Consider the following 22,567-nt stretch of genomic DNA (forward strand, 5'->3'; position numbering starts at 1 on the left):
AAGAGGTTGTGAATTCACATATCACTAGGAGTGATGTTTTGTAAATTTGAAAACTTTTTAATACAACTTTTTAATTACTTGTCAATTGAACTACCTGGTTCCTTCACTCTTCTTTTTAGATTTACTTGTTTTGTCTCTATTAATTAGATCTTAACGAACTAATAATAAAAGTGGCATAAGTTCATTCGTACCAAAATTGTACCGCACTAGATACCGTGTTTAAACCATTTTCTTGCACTAATTTAATATCAAAACTGTATCAAACCGTTTTTGTAAATTTTGAAACCGTACCGTAAAGTGTAAATTCGGTACCGTACAGTTCTGGTTTTCGGTATTCGAAATTGATACCGTACCAATTACCGAAACTGTATCGATTGACACCCTTATCCTCCGCGTAGGCGCAAACAAAATCCGGCATATATCCATTCAACTGCCTCAATAAACCGACTACACATGGCTTTCCCGTGGTTATCTTTAGATTGTTCGGTTTGTAATGGTTGGTTCTTTTTTCTTTCCCGTCAACCAAAGGAAGGAAAAAAAAAAAAAAAAACAGAAAACGCAACACTGAATCCTAAGATAGATTTGATATGATATATGCATATAGACCATAAAAAGAAAAAAATAAATTCTAGAATTTGCTCCGGAAAAACAAGAACACAAACGAAATCCAGAATATTCCAGTCTTCATCTGTTTTAATTCTTCAATTTCACAAGTGCGTTCCTCGACGCGCGGAAATCACACTCTATGACATTTAAAAAGACTTCCTTACCCTTCAAGAAGTTTGAAAAACCATCTATAGACCTGCGTCGGTACAACACACGCGAAACTCCCCGAACCCGCCACGTGTCATAATAGACACGTGTATTTACGTTATTGGTCAGAGTTCGTGGAACTTCCAAGTAGACTATTCTTTCCCAATTCCTCTTTAAACCCAGTCTTCCATTCTCCCTCTCTCTCAAGGCCAGTTCCCTTCATGGACGCTCTATTCCTTCTTCCTGTTTGATACCTGAAACCCTAATTTTAAGCTTCCGGTGCAGTTTTAATGGTGAAATTCGTCGTACATTCTTCCGACATAATCCTCGAAATTGTCCTCTTTTGAATTACTGTCCGCACTTCACAGTAATACTGGCTTAGATCCGTCGAAATGAAGATCTGGTTCGAGTTCAGTTTAGCAATTTTGATCTTTTCAATTGTTGCAGTTCCATCGGAATCAGCGGTTTCGAGTATAGATCTAGGTTCAGAATGGATGAAAGTAGCGGTTGTGAATCTGAAACCTGGCCAGAGTCCGATTTCGATAGCCATTAACGAGATGTCGAAGAGGAAATCCCCGGCGTTAGTTGCATTCCAAGGAGGAAATCGTTTGCTTAGTGAAGAAGCAGCAGGAATTGCAGCTAGATATCCTGATAAAGTTTATTCACAAGTTAGAGATTTGATCGGGAAGCCTCTGAAGTATGCCAAGGATATTATTGATTCGCAGTATTTACCGTTTGATTTGGTGGAAGATTCTAGAGGTTCGGCTGCTATTAGGATCGATGATGGTGTTACTGTTTATTCAGCAGAGGAATTGGTAGCCATGGTACTTAGTTATGGAAGAAATTTAGCAGAGGTTCATGCTAAGGTGCCCATAAAGGATGCTGTTATCACGGTTCCGCCTTACTTTGGACAGGCGGAGAGGAAGGGGTTGCTTCAAGCTGCTGAATTGGCTGGCATCAATGTGCTTTCTCTTGTTAATGAACACTCTGGTGCAGCTCTTCAGTATGGGATTGATAAGAATTTCTCAAATGAGTCGAGACATGTTATATTTTATGACATGGGCTCGACTGGTACTTATGCAGCTCTTGTCCACTTCTCTGCTTATAACGCAAAGGAGTACGGGAAGACTGTCTCTGTCAACCAATTCCAGGTAAATTCTCCATTAGAATAAAAACCTCATTTTGGAGTTTTTTTTCTTCTTATTCATAGGAATGACCAGATCCGGAAAAGCTATTTACTTCATTTCATTTATCAGGAGGTGACCATGAAATTTTCTAGAGGGTCACCCTGATGCCAAATATTCGCTGGTCAGTGGAAGGTGTAGGGGAAAAAAGGATACTCCTTGTGTTTTCGTCTGTCAATTTGGTGGAAACTGGCACATGTATCGAAAAAAGTATAATGCACTTAGATATTACATATAACAACGTATAGGCATATGTTCTTTGTTCCACTGATTATGTAGAGCAGAAACAGCTTCTTTTTGTTTTCTTTTTTACCCTGTGGGTTGTTGTTGCGTTACACCAAAAAATTTGAGTATTGGCAAAGGAACTTGGGATTTATTGGGTATTAACACATTTTACTTTCTTTAACTTTTTGTTTCCACCATTTTCTCGACGCAGAATGTGAGTGAGACTCAATGAACTGATGTGATTCTTTTTTCTTTCTTTTTTTTCTTCCTTTTCCCTGGGGTGGTGCTAGGTGTTGTGTGGTGGGAATCCTCTGTCAGTAATTTCTTCTTCCATTCCATCATCTTTCTGTGCAGCCTCTTGTTTTGGGTAAATGGTAGAGGCCTAAATGTTCTTCCATTGTAAGAGGACTTATAAATCTTTACCAAGGGGAGAAAAGGAAATTTCTTACAAATGGACTAGAACCCTTCAAGGTTGCACGTAACATCCTTACAAGCCAAGGCTAGATACATGTATGGAGATGTTGGATAAAATTAAATTGCTTGAAACCTAGGTGCCACGTCTGAATGCACTAAACTAATTCAATAGTGACACTAGATTCTCCTGAGGTTGCCTTGGTTATGAATTGTGTAGCAGGCCAACACTTCATATCAGAAAGAGGTCACTGTTACACAAGCACTGTGTTTGTGGATCTTTTGAACATGCCATGGAAATGGGATTGTTAATATACTCCTGATTCTTTTGCAGGTTAAGGATGTTAGATGGAACGCAGCTTTGGGGGGTCAACATATGGAAATGCATTTGGTTGAATACTTTGCAGATGAATTCAATAAACAAGTTGGTAGACAGGTGGATGTGAGAAAATCTCCTAAGGCAATGGCGAAATTGAAGAAGCAGGTTAAACGTACTAAAGAAATTCTAAGTGCAAACACAATGGCTCCAATATCAGTTGAATCTCTTTATGATGACCGTGACTTTAGGTGAGGAAATTAAACTTGGTGAAGTTTCTCCAAAATTCATTGTTGTTGAATATTCGACTCCTTAATTGGTATTTTACTCTTTTGTTGTCAATAAACAAAAAGTAGTTTGCTGAAAAAAATAAAGAAAATAACACCCAAGAGTGTTTATGAATCACACTTCCTGCCAAGGGGTTGACAGGATAATCAGCGCTATGCTTGAATCCTTTGTCTGTTGTTTACCAGCTTCGTGGCCAGAAGCAACATTTGAGCTCTTGGTGTTTGTGTCTTAAATATGCATGCTCGCTCATGTTGTTACCACTATGGTTGCTTAACTTTCTCGTTTCCACTGTTAGATTGCAAACCTCCTGATCACGTTCTTTTTTGTCTTGTTTTCTGGGGGTGGGGGATGGAGTCTTCAATGTTCTCTCTTTCACATACTTGATGAATGAAATTGGTGGTTAAACTTTATTTGCAGGGAGGGTCTACCATTCAGACATATTGTTCTCTTGGTTACTTCTTCTTGCAAAGTAGTTGACTGCTATAATTGCAAAACTGGATTGTATAGATATTTTAAAGACCAGATTTTTTTTGTGCAACTTTATAGCTCTGCTGAATCATCTCTCTCTCTCTCTCTCTCTCTCTCTCTCTCTCTTGTCTGGAGTCCTATCAAAGACCAACTGGAGCTATATTCTGGTTATTGTTGTTTCAGTTGGCATTGGGCTATTGTTGCTTCTTTTTCTTTTTCTTCCCCCCCCCCCTCTTTTTTTATTTTTCTGTTCCGTCTTTCCATTTGATTGCTCTTTCTGATCATTTAGCTCTACATAATGGATCTTCATTGCCTCATATAGAAATATCTTCTGTGTGGCTTCTTTATGATTTATTAGTGGTCTTACCCTACTTAATCTCTCCCAATCGGATTTTTGTACTGGAAATCTGTTAATTTCAGTTTATGATTTCTCCACAGCCTTGATCTAAATTGCATTTCAAACATTTGAATATAAAAAAGAAAAGAATGTGGTAACTGTTTGTTGAAGACATCATACTTTTTGCTTGTCTTGATTATCTGTGGCTGACTGAAAGTATTGGTAGCTATTTAGTTTCCACTGAGTTCCTAAAATTTTGGTTTTCACATGAAAAGGGAAAAATGTCGCCTCTAGTAAGTGGGCTATTTTGTTCCCGCTCCCTTTTATTATTTTTGAAATTTTTATGTCCTATAGCTTCTCTTTTCTGCAGGAGTACAATTACCCGTGAGAAATTTGAGGAACTCTGTGGAGACCTGTGGGAGCAATCTCTTGTACCTTTGAAAGAACTTCTCAGGCATTCTGGACTGAAGGTGGATGAGATATATGCAATAGAACTGATTGGTGGTGCCACCCGTGTCCCTAAGTTACAGGTAAGCATCTAACCTTTGCAACTGTAATCTGTGAATGACAGAAGTTGCATGATTGCATCTTCCAGACTGCAGCATTGGTTGTTAAGCAATGGCAAAATCTCTCAATTCGTTGAAAGATATTTAAAATATTGAATTTTAAACCATGTAAAGATTCTCTTGAAGTTATGGAGACATGCTTGGTAGGCATTTCCTTTTTCGAGTTCCCCTAAGAACGATTGCTAACCAAGCCCGTGCTTCTAGTTTGCTCTGTCTCTTACTGTGTTTAAAGCTGCAATATATTTTGATTTATGACCTATATTGTTTAAAATGCCAGGACTTTAAGTATCAAAAATGTTGAAAGGGTATAAATTTTACTATCCACCAAAAAAAAGAAGGAAAAAAAATTCATCCAAACAAAATTTACAATCCCGAATATGCGATCAACACATTTTATATAGGACCTATGTCTCAAAGTGGATTTTATCTGCATTTCCCTGCTAACTCGCTTTATTCAGTAACTTCAAACTTTTATCCTTGACTTCTGGCTCATTGCTTCTTGTGCATGATGAAATTGTGAAGTGCATGATACCCTGAAATGAATCAACTAGGGTAAAAGTTTTCACCTCTTGGATGGGGTTGTGCGTGAACATGAACATGTAGAATTATAAAGCATAAATCCGGTGCCAAAGGCTTTCGCACAAGCAGACTCTGGGGTGAAGCTTATGCTGAGGCAGTTTCAATGCCTTGACCTCAGCAATTTATGCCAAGAGGCAGTTTCAATGCGTTGGCCTCAGGCTATAACTGTGGTCCGCTGACCATTGCACTTAGGCCTGCCCCTAAACATGCTGATAGTATGGTATGAAATATTATGGGACAGGGCTTGGACTGCTCCTAGCATGTGTCATACTCAACCCCACCCTCTCTCTCTCCCTCCTTGGGAAATATTTCATTCCCTCGTTTGTCCATCCTTGTGATTAGTGCATGCTGGTGGCTTACTGGAAACGGGTGAAATGTCCAACCGGTAACTAATATTATTAATGTCTTTCTTGATCATAAAGGTAAACATGCATATTAATTGATGTCTCCTTAGATGCTTTAGGTCTGGTCATATTAGTTATTCTAGATTATGTTACTATTATGTACTCATTGAATATATGTATGTCTTATGTCAGTAAATAGTAATGCTAGTTTTTTCTAGAGTCTTTAATTTATTTAATGTATGCACGATGAGTTTATAGACACTTTTGTTGCTTTCCCTTGCAAGGCTAAGCTCCAGGAATTTCTTGGGAGGAAGGATCTGGACAGACATCTGGATGCTGACGAAGCTATTGTACTTGGTTCAGCACTTCATGCTGCAAATTTAAGTGATGGAATCAAATTGAACCGTAAACTCGGAATCATTGATGGTTCCACCTATGGATTTATGATTGAGTTAGATGGGCCTGGTCTTCCAAAAGATGAAGGCACTAAACAGACACTCGTGCATCGAATGAAGAAAATCCCTAGTAAGGTGAGTGCATTATTTTCGCCTGTCAGTTATACAAATCAAAATATTTGATTGGAATGTAGCTTCTCCTTAGTAATTATTTTTGTGTCTTGACGTACAGATGTTCAAGTCCATCAAGCATGATAAAGATTTTGAAGTCTCACTTAGCTATGAAAGTTCAGATCCATTGCCTCCTGGGGCTTCTTCTGATAAATTTGCTCATTATGCAATTACTGGTCTTACAGACACTAGTGATAAGTAAGGAGCTTCTTTGCTGGAAATGGAAAATCAATCTTCTGTGAAGAATCCTTAACTTTTTCTGATGTAATTTCTTTCTTCTTTTCTTTTCACTCTTCACTTATAGGTATAACTCTCGCAATCTCTCTGCTCCCATCAAGGCAAATCTACATTTCTCTCTTAGCAGAAGTGGAATTCTTTCACTGGATCGGGCAGATGCTGTCATTGAAATTACAGAGTGGGTAGAAGTTCCTAAAAAGAATTTGACTGTGGAGAATGCAACTACAACTACAGCTAATGTATCAATTGAAGATGGCCCAAGGGAACCGACAGAAGAAAGCAAAGACAACTTGACCAGTGATGGTGGGAGTAGTAACACATCAAGTTCCAATGTTGAAGAGAAAAGTAGCATGGATGCTGTTACAGAAAAGAAACTGAAAAAGAGAACCTTTAGGGTTTCACTGAAGGTAGAATTCTAAAATGGATTAGCTAGTGCTTCTTGCACAACTTTTCTTTGTAGCTAACAATTCTCATTTGGGAAAAGTAGGTAGCTGAAAAGACGATGGGCTCTGGTGTGCCTCTATCCAAAGAAGCTCTTGCTGAAGCAAAACTTAGATTGGAGGTCCTTGACAAGAAGGATTCGGAGCGAAGAAGAACTGCGGAACTTAAGAATAACTTGGAAGGATACATATATGCTACTAAAGAAAAAGTTAGTACTTCACCAATTTAGTAATGTTTGATAAGGCTATTTTCTGTTCTTCTCTTTTACTTAGTTTCTTGTGATTCAGAATGAAACTGCTAATCCTCATTTTTGTAGTTTAAAATTTCCTTAATTTATTTTTCTAGTATATTCATGTTGATTTCATCAAGGTTTCACTTCTGACTATTGATTAATGTTTTCTTGTCTTCTTAGCTGTTCTAAGTTATCAGGTCTCAGTTTCATGTTTTCAATTTTTCTTGAACACTTCCTCCAGTCATGTTTTACAATTTTGTTTTTTGGAGTATTATGTTCCTGATTTCATGTTCAAGTCATTGAAGCTGAATTGATATTTTCTATTTTCTTGAAATTTTAGCTGCTTTCTTGTGCTTATAGATATTTGATTTTTAAATCAGCATACTATGACTTTTACTTATCTACTTAAACCATCTCTTTACCAGCTTGAATCCTCTGAGGAGCTTGCGAAAGTTTCAACTGGTGATGAACGACAATCCTTTAATGAGAAGCTGGATGAGGTCAGTCATAGCTGTTCCTCAATTCCAGCTCATCCTCTTCTAACTTACAATTTAGGCTGACTCTCTTACTTCTTCAGGGGCAAGAGTGGTTGTATACTGATGGGGAAGATGCATCAGCATCCGACTTCCAGGAACGCCTTGATTTGCTGAAGGCCATTGGTGACCCAATGTTTTTCAGGTATCCTAGTTATATATTTTTAATTTATGATGGATACTTGCTGGTAGGGAATATACTGATGACACGCAATTCATACAGATTAAATGAGCTTACAGCTCGGCCAGAAGCATGTGAACTTGCTCAAAAATATCTGGAAGAGTTGAAACAGGTAATTGATATAGTTGATGCCTTTGTCTTCGGTAAGAATAGTGGCAGCTGATGCCTTATATGTTTTTGATTGGCCACCATAATTGATGGTTTCAAGCTGAATGTTTAATTTGGATTTTCTGGCTAGAATATTGATAAAAGAAGACACAACAAATCTGTTTGTAACCGATTTTGATACCACCTACTGTTGTAACTATATCTTTTGCCCTTTTTTTTTTTGGGGGGGGGGGGTTAGTTTGTAAGTTCAATTGTGAAACTATAATCAAACACTTCCGACACCCTTTGTCTTCCTCCACAGAACACCTCCAATTTGACTGCTGGAACTTTTGTACACCTTCCACAGAACCATATGCCGGCTTAACAATAAATCTTCAATCTAAATTTTAAGGATATAGATGCAGAAGTGAATTGCTTACCGATTTTGGTCACTGGACCACGCTAAGGTTTTTAGTTGGAGGCAGCAAAAAGTGATCAGGAGTTGAATGCTCGTCGGAGCATCTCTGTACTTTCTATGTGTAGGAGTTATAGTCCTCATCATCCTCAGAATATCAAAGTGGAAGAACTCCTGCCGGTGATTCCTAGCCTCCTGTCATTTCTGCTGGAGTCCCTCTGTTTTTTGAGTTTTCACTTTCTGACCTTCAACCTGTGACCAACAATAACAGCTTTGACTACATCTTTGAGAGAGGGAAGAAACTCCCCAATCGCATCTAACACGGGCCATCTCTAGAAGCACTTGTAGATCACTGTTTGTTTTCCTTGTTTTGTCATAATGCTGCATGCTAAAATAACAAAACTGCAAAGAGAAGTGGAGCGTGCTGTGATTTCAATGTTTTATTTTTGATAGTTGAGTCCCAAGGGAAGTTGAATTCTTGATCTCTTCTTTGTAAGGTGTTGGTCTTGCCAACTGAGCAGCTCCCTTGGGGTTAAAAAGGAAAACATTTGTAAATATTTTTAACCTGTGATGAAAATAAATTGTTCCAAGTGTTTGATAATATCTCCCCTTTTCCTTGCAAAGGGTTAGATTTATTATGATGTTTCATAAGTTTAGCAAGCACTGTCCAATTCCCTGTTCTGGAATAACCAAGATCTTTAGTTTCCATTTGGTGTAGATCTATATATGCATTTTTCTGCCATTTTCTTTTTTAAGAACTGCACTCTTGTAGCTGTTAGTCATCCATGAGGTGCCTCTGATTCAGATACAGTTGCCTTAGAATGTATAGTTACTTGTTTTTCCTTGTAATAACATGGACTTCGCCCCTGAAAACTTTTCACACCTGCCCTTAATTATTTTATTTTTATTTATTTTTTGATTGGGGTGATCGTGTTGAAAATGGAAACTATGCAAAGGGAATATATGATTTTTATGTGATCCCATCGAATCTGCTAAGTTATGGATGGCATGTAAATTAGTAAGGTTTCTATGCTTACAGACACCACTCTATCAATAAACTAGGGGCCCAAAAAAATGATGCACACACATCCCTTTATTAACTTATCTGATTGCAGATTTAAAGCCCACTGCTTTGACCTCTCTTGCAGATTGTCAGTAATTGGGAAAAGAACAAGCCTTGGCTTCCCAAAACTCGAATTGATGAGGTGTGTTATCAAAATTTCAACTTTACCAGCTTCTGCTTATTGAATTAATTTATCCGTATTAGTCTATGCAAAACATCAAGGTTGACTGCACAAGTAAATTTTGATTCAGGTTCAAGCTGATGCTGATAAGATCAAGAATTGGTTGAAGGAAAAGCAGGCTGAGCAAAAGAAGTAAGTAATTTGTCAGGAATAACTATTGCATAGACAGATACTTCTGAAAGTTACTACATCTGTTTGTTTGTTTGCCAGACCTTGTGCATTCAATTGGGGGGGGGGGGGGGGGGGAACTTCAAAGTGAAAGTTTTCATTAATAAAGAACAGGAAATTTTTTTATTTGAAAGTAGAGATAGAAACGCTTCTATGGTAAAAATTGTGAGAGTTATACTGTCTGGAGTTTTTATCATATACTCCCAATTTGCTCGACACCAGTGGGTGGACCCTCTGGTTTCTTGCTGTTGATGCATTCGACTGGTTGTAAGTAGTTTTGATTATTTGCTTGAGGGTTTGATTACTCACTTGGGGCCTAGGGTTGTACCATGAGTTAGCAGGTCGAGTTCCTGAGCTTCTGATCTTTTTCCGAAGAGCTCTAAAATATTCTTGTGCTTGCATCTTCCTCTTAGGTTTGGGATTGTGTATTACAATCACTTAAGCATGAAATGTCTTAGCTTGTAGAGCTGGCATTTCTGTTGGGTAAAATTTCTCCCTCAGTTTATTGAGTCGGAAGAATCTCTTGTCCACTAGTGATGTGACCATAGGATGAGATCGTTGTTCCATCAACAAATTGCCAAACATTGTTGCTGAATATGAAAATACCTTTCCCCTTTGTTGAGTTTGGGGAGACATAATCCCTTATGTTGCCCTGAGAGTTTTTTGAATTTCTTTTGTTGGGGGTTGGGAAAGTTAAGTATCACACTGACATGCTTCGTAGCTACATATCATTTTCTGGAACTGAAACATTGTTGCTTTATCACACTACATGGATTGGCTAGCAAACAATTGCATGCTCTGCTCATTCCAGTTATATTATTATACATGAAAAATCTTGAAATGCTCTTCTAATAACTAAGTTTCACATACAGGATCTCTGGATTTAGCACCCCAGCATTTACTTCTGAAGAAGTGTACCAAAAGGTACTTGATCTCCAAGACAAGGTATGTAAATCACTGATGTCCAAGTCTGAAAATTGAGTTTCTGGTTCCATCCTTAATTGTTATATTTAGTCAATAAATCGATGCATAATTTTGCCCTTGTAGGTTGCAAGCATTAATAAAATTCCTAAGCCAAAACCTAAGGTGGAGAAGCCTTCAAAGAATGAAACTGATAGGGGAGGTGAGGAGACTGCAAGCACTTCCGAGTCTACTTCTGAAGACGCATCCACCACTGACCAACCCAAAGGAGATCAAGCCGGATCTCCCAGTGACAAAGTAGAACCTGAGACTGAGGCCCACGATGAGTTATGATCAAAATTTTGAAGTATACCATAAACCTTTATTAACAAAATTTAGATGATTGAAAAGAGAGGGAATGAGAGATGGTTGTGGCTTCTGCAACCTGCAGTTTTGGAGGAATTAGAGTTGCACAGCCCTTTTCAGGTGGAGGCTTTGCAAATGGTACTCAAGATCTGTATTGGAGCACCCTCATGGAAGCCTGATAAGCAGATACTGTATTTCTCCATGCCCTAATGGTAGATGCTTGATTATTCCCCATTAGTGGATGGGATGACATGTTATCCTAGGGTTAAATCTGTTATACTATGGAAGATGATGGTTATTTGAACATTCTTATAATATTACAAATTTTTGCTGAGCTACTAAATTGTTTCATATATATGTTTGTATGTATTGCTTAATTTAAAAAGAACACGAATTCAACATGGGCATAACTAGAGTTGTAAGCTTCAGCATTAGGGGGGGGGAATGAAAATTAGAGTTCTATAGTAGTTTGAAGCTATTTCTGGGAGAACATATTGCGAGACTAATCATTAGATCGTCGGGTTCGAAAACTTGAGTTTGGATGATGCAAAGTTTGAGCCAAGTCCAGTCATAAGAACGCTCAATCTCACAATTGCCATTTCCTGTTCAGAAGGATTTAAGAAATTGCTTGGGTGCTGTGCATTAAGCAGTGAACGATTTGAAATCGTTCGCAGCATAGTGCCGCACAGTAATTGCGTTACACTGAAGTCTATCTCTTGGATTTATCTTCTACGTTCAGAATCTCAGTGTACATATTTTGGTACCTAGAGGTACTGATTTGATCATTCTACACAGTGGATTGGAACCATTTAAGCATTATTATGGCAAATACGAGAAGAAATTTAGTTGAGTGAACTACCCTACAATTAGAATCAATAGTGTAAGTTTGACCCTAATTTGCTTGGACATAAGGTGTGGGTCCAAAATCTTGGCCCTTAGGGCTGTTCAAGTTCGAGGAAAAAAGAACCCCTCTGGATTCTTTGTAATTATTTCATTCATCGAAATATTCTGATCTGAACGAGTCGTTGATTTAACTCAGTTGAGTCTTTGCCACTTTGTAGAACAATTTTTTTGAAGTATACGAAAATAATATGAAATTGTATATTATTTTATTTTTTTATGATCAAAATCATAGTCAAGATTAAGCATTGGACTTTGCCCGATAAAGTCAAGGTCAAAATCAGACTGAGATATTCAGGTCAAGGCCAAGACTTTTAAGTGCCTTCGCCCACCTGACCCTGTTGCACTGCAAATCTTGGTCTTGCACTCCCACCATTTACAATTTAGGCAGTATAGAGCTCCACCCTTACCCTCCAAGTAATTAGAGATTCATGATTGTTACGGTCTTATGGCCTGAATATAAACCCTTATATAGGTAATCTAGTGCTTTACCAAAAAAAATATAAAAATATATATATATATATATATATATATATATATATATATATATAGGTAATCTAGTGCACAATAGGATAAAAGGGATTAGTTAGACAAGAGGATAAGATTTGCCCAAAATAGAAATGAAATACGGAGTGACATAAATAAAGATGTGTTAACAACATATAACGATTTTTCTTTTCTACTTGAAATGGTTGATTGTGTACATATATTAATTGAGATATAAAATTCATATTTTCCAATAAGAAAAGTTCTCAATTACGGAGAGATGAGAAGTCTTAATTTTTTTCCTATTTGTTCTGGGTTATGCTCTGTATTGGGTTGGTTCTGGGTTATGCTCTGTATTGGGTTCTCCTTGTGCCCTTGATATACTCAGAAGGAGCTCCATATCAAACTGAAGGAAGAAGGATATGATTCCATGGCTTTGCAGGGTTTCGGACCACAACAAAAAGATTATTTCTGACCTGCAACACATTGAAAACTTCGGCACTGGCATTTGGATTGATAGCTACTGCCAAAGGTTCTCCTATGTCCTCTCCAGACCATACACCATCTACAGTATTTCAGCTTCACCGGCAGTTGCTTTCAAGATGAGAGGATTCTCAAATGGTAGACTCAAAAGATTTTAGCATTTCTCTCTCATACAACAAACGCTTCTCTACAATCAATAAGAGAAAAATTGATGTCAGGCGTGTAGCCTCTATTTTTCATCTGTTCTGTAAGATTTTTCAGTGTCTCCCACACATCTGCTGCCCTTGGTAGTGCTGGATCATCAGAGATGAACGTGTGGACTTGATTCTTCACCTCAATCCAGCTGCAACCAGGTTGCTTTTCAACTCCTTGATCTTTCATCAGCGTCCTCACTCTCTCTACCTCCTTCCATCTACCTGCCTCAGCATGTATGTTTGACAAAAGCACATAATTTGAAGTCTTATGAGGTTCGAATTCGGAAAGTTTTTCAGCAGCAACTTTTGCCAGCTTTAAGTTTCTGTACATCCGACATGCCCCAAGCAATGCACCCCATGTTCCTGCATTGGCCCTAATTGGCATTTTCATTACTAGTTGATAAGCTTCTTCTAGCCGTCCTGCCCGTCCAAGCAAATCAACCATGCAAGCATAATGCTCAGCCACAGGTTCAATGGCGTAATCGTCCGTCATAGATTTAAACAATTTTAAGCCCTGATCAATCAATCCAGCATGACTACATGCAGATAAAAGCCCAACAAAGGTGACTTGATCAGGAGCAACCCCTTCCATCTCCATCTCTTGAAAGAGCTGGATGGCCTCTTTACCATAGCCATTCAATGCAAAACCAGCAATCAAAGAATTCCAAGAAATGATATCAACACTATTAATATCATTGAAGACTTCCTCTGCACTCAACACTCTTCCACACTTTGCATACATAGAGATCAAAGCATTCCCAACAAATAAGTCAAGAATATAACCTAACTTTATAACAAGATGATGAAGTTGTTTGCCTACTTGTAGAGCTGCAACGTTGGCACAAGCACTGAGACTAGTGGCAAACGTAGACTGGTCAGGTTTCTTACCCTCTCTCATCATCAAGACAAAGTGCTGAAGTGCATCAGTAGAAAGCCCATTCTGGGTGAATCCTGAAATCAAAGAATTCCATGAAACTGTGTTTCTCTCTACCATCTCATCAAAAATCAGTAGTGCTTTATCCATTTGACCTTCCTGAGCATAACCAGCTAGTATGGTATTCCATGTAACTATATCCTTCTTCTTCATTCTCTTGAACAATTTGATTGCCTCATCCATTCTCCTATTCAGGGCATAGCCTCCTATCATTGTGTTCCAACAGACAACATCTGGAGAACCTATTTTGTGAAAGATGTCACAAGCATCATCCATTCTCATGCTCTGCACATACCCAGAAATCATGGCAGTTTGAGCTGCAACATTTTTGTATGGCATACTGTCTAATAACTCCCTAGCTTCATCAAGCTTCCCAACACGAACATACCCATTTATCATGGTAGTCCAGGACACAGAATTTTTTTCTGGCATTTGTTTGAATAAGCTAATAGCTTCATCAGTTTCACCATTTTGCACACAACCGGCAAGCATGGCATTCCAAGCAACCACATTTTTCTCAGGCATCTCTTCAAAAATTTTACGTGCTTCAACAATCTGACCATTCCTTGCATAGCCACTTAACAATGTCACCCATGAAACAATATTTGGGCTAGGAATTCTCAGAAAGAACTGCCAGGCTGAGTTCAAATCACAAGCCTGGACAAACCCATCAAGCATTAAATTCCAAGAAACCACATCTCGCTCTTCCATTTGGTCAAAAAATGTCAATCCCATACCAATCTCTCTGTTCTGGATATACCCTGCCAGCATCGAATTCCATGAGACCATATCCCTCACCGGCATCTGATCAAACAGTCTCCGACCCTCTTCCAGCTGTTGGCACTTCACATAACCCGTGATCATTGCATTCCAACAAACAAGGTTTCTCTTATCTGGAAGCCGATCAAAGAGATATCTTGCTTTCTCAAGCTCCCTGTTTCGGGTAAAGCAAGTAATCATCAGAGTCCACGAAAATATGTCTCTTTTGGGCATTTTGTTAAACAATACAGAAGCTTCATTGATTTGATCATTATGCAAGTATCCTGCTATCATTGTGTTCCAAGAGACCAGGTTCTTAGAGTGCATTTCATCAAAAAGGCGCCTTGCATCAGTTACTCTGCCGTTTTTGGCGTAAGCAGAGATCATCGAATTCCAACTCACAACATTTCGATATTCCATTTTCTCGAAGATTTTGATGGCTTCTTGGATCCTACCACATTTTCCCAACTGGGCTATCCTCCGATTTTGATTATACAGTAGGCTTCCACCTTCACCAATGGATTTCACCGCCGATCTCATTGCGTGGAAGTTTGAAAAAGCAAAGTAGTAGTTTCAAGTTAAACGTCCACCGTACCTGCTTTCCTCCTCCATTTTGCGTGTTTGTCCTCCGGCTCCGCCATTAGTATATTCTTCTCCGATCGAGTCTTCGCTTCCATCTCTCTACTTCCATGACTTTACTGATCAAATACCCTGGTGGGTTACGTCATCGCTGGCAAAACCTACCGGAAACAGGCGGTCGGAGAAGCTTTACTGAAGGCTTCGAATTCGCAGCAGCACCATTTGAAGTGTATTCATTAGATTATCCACGTGAGCTGTGGCAGCCTTACCCGTCCTTTAGAAGTAGGGATCGGGTAGGGCTAACTTAGATAAACGTTTGCATCGCCAGTTTGAGCCCTTGTTCATTCAATAGAGATTTCAGGGAACGATAGGATCTGAGGTTCCTGAATTCTCATGGAATTCCTGTTTTAGCTACTACAAGTCATCTTAAAAATTCGTAAGTTCAGGTTTTGATGGTTCAAGGTCTCAAATTTCTGTTTTCATGGGTTTACAGCCTTGACTGTTGCAAGTAGTTTTGATGATTTCTTCTAATAACATCCCAAATAGAAACCTCAAAGCTGAAAACGAGCTTTGTAAACAATTCGGAATATTAAACAATAAGAAGAAAGATTTTGTTTACGAAACTACCCGATAAAGATTAGAACTTATCCAAAGAGGTTCTTGATAAACATGTATGACACTGGTTCTAAAATTCAAGTAAAGGCCGAAGCATTGACATGAGAGCCCAAGTGAAATTTCAGCAGGCAATGCCATGCCTGGTAGCAGCCGAAGGGCGTGGACATGAGAGAGGATCTGATGAGAGGAACCACTCTATTGTAAACAGAGGTAACCCATTAGGCACACCATAGGACAGTTGCTAAGAGTGCAATAATAAATCATGAAGATTACTTGCCCTAATTTTAAGAACGAATGCCTTGTTTCTCAGATAAGGATACTGCTGCTATAAAATGATAAGTTGTAAGAAGCTATACCGGCAGGATGAATTATTATTATTGAGCTTTTCTATGTTCACATAAAAATAACAAATGAGCTGCTGCTTCTCTACTGCTACACCATCTCTCCCCAAAATAAATTTCAATAACCCATCAACCTCCCCATGAATTGGCTAATTTTAATCTGCATTGAAATCTAACTACTTTTCAGGTAAAAAGTAGACATCGGCACTCGGTCTGGAATATACTCCGTGACAGCACATCTATGCTGCTACTCTGATACAAGCTGTGGTGTATCTAAGAATCCATAGATAATGATGATCCATAACCATTTCGGTGTTTTTGTTGCCATCTCCATGCAGTCTGCAAACTCTCTTTAAGATCTGTATGTTGGGCAGTCCAATTTAGCTCAAGATTGATCTTTGATGGGTTACTGTATACTTCAGCATAATCACCAGGTCGACGAGCAGTAAGATAATCAACCTTGATGTCTGCTCCTGTGGCTGCCTTACAGGCATCCACAAATTCCTTTACCGATCTACCTGCTCACAGGATTGGAACAAAAATTCAGTGCCAATGAAACTCATAAAATTTTAGCTTCATCAAATAAGATGATGTTGTAACATGGAAGTTGTTTCAAAGACCTTTTCCTGTGCCAACATTGTAGATGCCGACTTTCCCAGGACTGGCTTTTGCAAGAGCTTTGACATGAGCATCCACCAGATCCGTCACATCAATGTAGTCTCTAATGCATGTCCCATCAGGTGTTTTATAATCTGTTCCTTTAACCTAATAGGAAACAAATATTATCTCATCAGTACAAATCAAAACTGTAAATTGGGAAGGAATACTAAGTATGGTTTGGTCACAAAATCTACCTTTATCCCAGGAATGATCCCCAATGCAGCATCAAAACAAGCCCCCGATATCCGACCATGCTCACGCAATTCGGGTCTTGGAGCTTCTCCTAACCTTCCTTCTGGGTCTGAACCAATGACATTGAAATATCTGAAAATTTTTGCATCAAAAGAACCAGGTAAGTCCAAGTTCCCAGCTAAACTAATTACGCTCATCCAGAAATTCAGAAAACAACACTCTAACAGTCATTTGTAGGTTCATAAAATCTAATGTCAAGCAAATGGATTTTAAAATGAAGACAATAAATCATGTCAACTGACACAGAAAAGATCCACACATCAGCAGGTGGCTAGATAAGAAGTTTGAAACAATTCCTTTGATTTGCACTACCATTATATGTTCATGCTTTTCAGCTTGGGCCAGTACCTTCTTCAGTGTTTCACTAAAACCCAAAAATAACTTTGAAGTTTTTGAGTGGATTGAACCTAAACCTTCATTAAAAGGACTAGGACTACAAACCCTTCTAATATGCTTGGGCATGCTTAACAAAGCATTTGTCAATCATCTTGGCTTTTAAATTTGCTTTCAAGGTTCCAGCAGCATGAGAAAGCCCAGTTATATATAAATCCTTAATAAAAAAACACTGTTCAAGAAGCAATCAGAAATAAGTATGTGCTTTGTTTACCCAAAAAAAAATGTAGGTGCTCTGACAGGAATGTGTAGCATTCATATTCCAGAGGAAAAAGATCATACTGACAAACACACACTTGCAAACACACAGATACCAACCTCAATATCATAACTGCCATCTGTGAATTCTTCGAGTAGTCAAGGATGATATCCTCAGCCATCTTCTTGGCTTTTCCATATGGGTTAATGGGAACCTGCAATTATGCAATTTCAAAGAGCTCAAAAAATGCAGTAGCAAACAGTTGCAAATAGTATTTACTTTTTCTTCGCTTTGCATATTAATTAAGAAAGAGAAGCTCAAACACCTCACGAATGAGCAAAAGCAAAGTGAACAAGCTCTAACCTGAGGTGTTTCTTCGGTGATGGGCATCTTATCAGGCTCTCCATATGTTGCACATGTACTAGAATAAATCAATGTCTTAACACCGGAAGCAGCCATTGCTTCTAATACCACCAATGTATTCGAAGTGATATTATGATAATATCTGCAGTAAAATCGAATATGTTATTTGTAAGGTGACAGGATTTGTACTTCCTCACAAAAGATTAAATTTTTTCTTTTCTTGTTAATTTTCAACTGGAATATATTAGAATTAAAGTTCCGGGGGGGGGGGGGGGGGACATCGTCAAACATCTTCTCTAAATGCATGCCGAGAAAACACATAATGTCATGAAACAAATTGTAGAATATAATAAGTGAACATGGATTAACATGCTGGAGAACCATTTATATTAATGAAAGGACCCACATAGTTCAAGCCCTGATATCAGAACATCTTCAAGAACAGAATCATTTCAGGCAAAACTTCTAAATGTTGACTAAGCTCACCATTTCATTGCTTTTATTAATATAGAAATTTCTCTACTGAGAATTCCAATTATGTGATTATTAACATTCTTTAACTTGATCAAAATCCAGAACCTGACACACACCTAAGCAGAATTTGGTGTGCCCCCATGTGAAATCAATTTTAAATATAAAATGCTCAGCAATAACTTCTTGAAAATAAATCAGTCAAGAAAACCAATTGTCTCATCATAGAGTCAGCAACAACTTCCTTCTTCATCCAACTCTTCCCACCTTTTCCTTCTGTTCTTTTATAAAGCCATATAAAGCCAGCCAGGCCAGGTAAAAGGAGTAATACTTTTAAGCTTCAATAACATAATGCAAATCAATATTGTGCCAATAAAATGTGCATATAAAAGAGGACAAGACAAACTAGAGCCCAAGCATATGTGGTCATGCATAGAATATTTTCTCTACTTGACATTCACAGTCTTCTGGTTAAATTAACCTACCCAAGCCATTGTAAAGTAGCAAGCCTACTACCCTACCCCAAAAGCAGAAAGTTTTTAAAACACTAATTGATTTGGGTTGAGCAGCAGGAAACCAACATATAATATCAGTAAACCTTACCTAAGAGGCTCAAGTGTGCTTTCTCCAACATAAGCAACGGCTGCAAAATGCATCACAGCATCAAATGCATTTTCTGCAAATATTTTTTTCACCTGAAGTATTAATTAAGGAAAGATGTTCAAATGCCCTTGTACAATTGCATAATTTGAATACAATATTTTTTAATACTCTTTTCTTTTGTAAAAGGTATGACTGTGCAGCATATAACAATTATGTGTGTAGGATACAGCTTTGGCATCCCCCAAATCAGCATATATGAACTGAAGTCTTCCTGGTTCTGGAAATTGCTGCTGAAGAACCTTGATAGCCCCAAGATTTCCCCGGGAGAGATTGTCCTATCAAAATGACATTGAAAGGATAAGTATTGCTACATGGAATTTTAGACATTCAGCAAGTAACACTTTAAATGATAACCAAGAAATTTTCTTTATTCTGAAATGGAAGTTACCACTATTGTTACGCGGTACGAGTCCTTCAGAAGTCGAAATGCAGCATGTGATCCTATATAGCCAGCCCCTCCAGTTACAAGTACATGTGTTATGCCTGCTTCATGGCGGGAAAACTTGGGACAGAAATCAGATGAGACAACAATGAAATGTTAGACACGTGGGAGAAAGGGGAAAGAAGGAAAATAAACTATTATGCACATCCTTAAGATAGTACACTGCATAAATATGAGCATATGGAAATATTTATTTACTAATTATTATTAAAAAAAAAATTCCCAAAGAGCATATAGAGATAGACATGGTAATGTAGTAGACATCATTCCACAAGGTCCAAAAGAAGAGATGGGTAATTTCTAGATGATTATTTTTTCAAAATCAAATAAAGGAAAAAGAAAAAAAAGGGGGGGGGGGGGGGAAGGAACATCTAGTAACACTCCTTCCAGATTTAGGACAGTCTAAGATATTTCATTTTACAGACAGCTATAAGCTAACAGGATCCTGCCAACCGAAAGGCCTAAATCATGTTCCAAAAAAATATCAAGCATAATTAACAACCTGCTAAAGATCCCAAGTTGAATAGAAACTTGTTGAGGAGATATCGGTTCCTACTCAGCACAGGAGTTCCTAGCACTAGAGAGGGTGCTTACTAGAATTATGTGCCAGATCTGGATTAAACTGACCAGATCAAGTGATCACAATAACCTCCACTATGTGTAGCCTTTTAAGAAAAATACAGGTTGTTGGCTACAGGGATGCTCTAGCTATACTTGCATTCAATAGAAGGGGCGGTGGTTGGTGGACCACAGTTGTAGCTTGAGGTCAAGGCATCGAAACATTCAGTAAAATTACAAGAGATGGAAAAATGAAAACACAACTTCATGAGATTGGTTTAGGTGAAAATGATTGACAATTGAATATGAAAAATTAAAATATTCAACAAATTTACAAGTGTAATATATTTAGGAACTTACTACGCTTGGGCTAGTAAAGCCAGGTGAATTTTTTATCATAATAATGCACATAGCAGTCAGACAAGCAGCTAAAACAATTTTTCCAAGAAAATTGCTCTTCCGTTTTGAGTCAGCATAATCCATTCCTGCATAATGTGGAAAATTTTAATTAGTCTGCAAGGCAAGTCTCACAACCAAAATCTTTTCAATATTAGACTAGTTTCCCCAAGCATATGCAGTCCCCTTTTAAGCAGCTCCCACTAACATTTAGCAGACAATAGACCAGAGTCCACAAACTCTAACTCTCAATAGTACAATTACTTTCCCTATAAATTTTGAAATAATTAAAGTCTCTCATTTATAGCTTCCACATTGTGTTCTTCATACAAAACTGTTCTTGGATGACAGTATCATGTTACTCTCCAGCTCATGTTCCATTAGAATCCAAGTACAGCAACTATTTGCAGCAAAAGGCAGAACAATAATTATCTACCCGTGCAGCAGGCAGACACAAAGAGACACCAACACCACAGAAAAAGGGAGAGAAAGAGCAGGATAACATCAAGGGCCCTCAATGACAACCCACCTGATAACGACCAAGGTCTACTAGCCCGTGGCTGAGTTCTGTTTCTGCTGAACCCTAGCATGTGCAAATTTTCTTCAAACACAGGTAGAAATTAAAATCCTACCCAAAATTCGATCCTCTTTAATGTGCTTTTTCTGCAACCTGCAACAAGTTAAACTAACCAATTTAATGGGTGACAAGGACAAGGGGAAGGAAGAATAAAAGGAAAGTAAGAGCAAAGGAGACAGAAGTAAATGACGGTTACAAACCAAAAAGGGAGGGGGGGGATCCCAAATGCGAGAGAGGTAGAAACACAGGAGACATCAAAAGCATATATTTTCAAATTTATTTAAACCTAAATGGGGGAAAAAGGAAAAACCGAAAACCCACCAGAGATCACCTATTACAATAAAATATTGACAGAAAATGGATACGAACTGGGAAGAACTGAACCGAGGAGAGAAGGGAATTTTTTCTAAAAGTTAAAATTTTGAGAATAACACCCCCTCCCCTCCCCCAATTCACCTACGATTATGTCAAGATTCAATTTTCAAGATCATGCGACAACCAAATCGACCCATATAACAAAAATTTCGACCATAACATGCAAAGAAAGAAAACAGGAAAAAGCACAAAAACAAACAAACCGATGTCAGAGATAGACTGAGTAATCGATAACACACAAGCACAACCGTGAACTATCGAGAAAACAGTAACCCACCTCAATTTAAAGTCAAAGACTCAAAAGTACCTCAAAATAAGAAGCGATAAACTCCTTAGAAACAATAAAAACACCCCAGAAAGCTTATATAATCTAATCTTCAAGATCAAAGGGGTTTCTTGCCCAATTAAAAGATGACTTCAAGGTTGAGGGAGAGAGGAAAAAAAAATCCCTGCGCTGCATTCCAAAAAGAAATTAAAACACAAAGAGTAGAAAGAACGAAGACGATTACCTGAGAAGGAATTGGAAGCTACCTGGAAATAGATACAAGAGAGATGAAGCGAGAAGAATACGGGCCAAGTCCTGGTCTTTGGGGCGATGAAGCGAGAGTTTGAATTGGGAGAGACGGTAAAGAGAGAGAGGAGAGATATCTTCTATTTGAAAGCCACCCAGTCCAGTGATGACTTCGCTTCCCACGTTGACAGCGTAGAAATGGTAGGCAGCGAATCAATGACTTTTCTCGATTTTATTTCCAACAGGCCACAGTAGAAAGAGAAAGAACACTAACCGCGTGACACGTATGCCAAATGACTATCTCACCCTCTAGGAGATTTTTATTTTCAAAGGGTGTGATGGTCATTTAGCACCGTTTGTATATGTAGTTGTATACATTGTGTAGTTGAGTCCAACATTACATTTCCATCAAAAGAGAACAATGTATTGACGTTTTCTCACCACATAATACTGGAATCCCGTCAATGGAGGAGTAGTAGGATGGTTAAGAACCTGCTTCTCAGTGGAGAGGTCATGGGTTCAACTCATATCGGCGGCATATGTAATATCCCTATCCCTATAAGTAAAAAGTGTCT

At 38.3% G+C, this 22,567-nt stretch overlaps 3 protein-coding genes across 6 annotated transcripts; 1 reads left to right on the forward strand and 2 right to left on the reverse strand.

The window, feature by feature from the left end:
* The first annotated feature begins 945 nt into the window (after nucleotides 1-945).
* LOC149003885 (heat shock protein 70 (Hsp 70) family protein) lies at nucleotides 946-11,205 on the forward strand. The gene is made up of 14 exons (XM_089168202.1): nucleotides 946-1,904; nucleotides 2,908-3,140; nucleotides 4,353-4,512; nucleotides 5,756-6,001; nucleotides 6,099-6,235; nucleotides 6,342-6,681; nucleotides 6,762-6,923; nucleotides 7,373-7,447; nucleotides 7,525-7,625; nucleotides 7,704-7,773; nucleotides 9,312-9,368; nucleotides 9,478-9,539; nucleotides 10,448-10,520; nucleotides 10,623-11,205. Exons 1-14 carry the CDS (start codon nucleotides 1,146-1,148, stop codon nucleotides 10,827-10,829), a joined length of 2,682 nt encoding a protein of 893 aa, XP_089024328.1. The 5' UTR covers nucleotides 946-1,145; the 3' UTR covers nucleotides 10,830-11,205.
* Nucleotides 11,206-12,566: 1,361 nt separating this feature from the next.
* Nucleotides 12,567-15,993, reverse strand: LOC149003886 (uncharacterized). The gene has a single exon (XM_089168183.1). It carries the CDS (start codon nucleotides 15,135-15,137, stop codon nucleotides 12,879-12,881), a length of 2,259 nt encoding a protein of 752 aa, XP_089024309.1. The 5' UTR covers nucleotides 15,138-15,993; the 3' UTR covers nucleotides 12,567-12,878.
* A 151-nt stretch (nucleotides 15,994-16,144) lies between these two features.
* On the reverse strand, nucleotides 16,145-22,185 carry MUR4 (NAD(P)-binding Rossmann-fold superfamily protein). Of its 4 annotated transcripts, none has more exons than XM_089168186.1 (11): nucleotides 22,013-22,185; nucleotides 21,059-21,199; nucleotides 20,494-20,618; nucleotides 19,522-19,635; nucleotides 19,301-19,408; nucleotides 19,074-19,165; nucleotides 18,000-18,141; nucleotides 17,756-17,850; nucleotides 16,987-17,116; nucleotides 16,753-16,897; nucleotides 16,145-16,650 (listed from the first exon to the last, which is right to left on the reverse strand). In XM_089168186.1, the coding sequence occupies exons 2-11, from the start codon at nucleotides 21,117-21,119 to the stop codon at nucleotides 16,406-16,408; spliced, it is 1,257 nt and encodes a 418-aa protein (XP_089024312.1). In that variant the 5' UTR covers nucleotides 21,120-21,199; nucleotides 22,013-22,185; the 3' UTR covers nucleotides 16,145-16,405. The 4 variants fall into 4 exon arrangements, with proteins under 4 accessions (XP_089024312.1, XP_089024311.1, XP_089024314.1 ...); XM_089168185.1 differs by having other exon boundaries at nucleotides 21,991-22,185; XM_089168188.1 differs by lacking the exon at nucleotides 22,013-22,185 and adding an exon at nucleotides 21,789-21,977.
* Between the last annotated feature and the right edge of the window lie 382 nt (nucleotides 22,186-22,567).

Source organism: Hakea prostrata, chromosome 9 (assembly GCF_041222555.1).
Source record: "Hakea prostrata isolate BN-2017 chromosome 9, UWA_Hpros_2, whole genome shotgun sequence".
Classification (NCBI taxonomy): Eukaryota; Viridiplantae; Streptophyta; class Magnoliopsida; order Proteales; family Proteaceae; genus Hakea; species Hakea prostrata.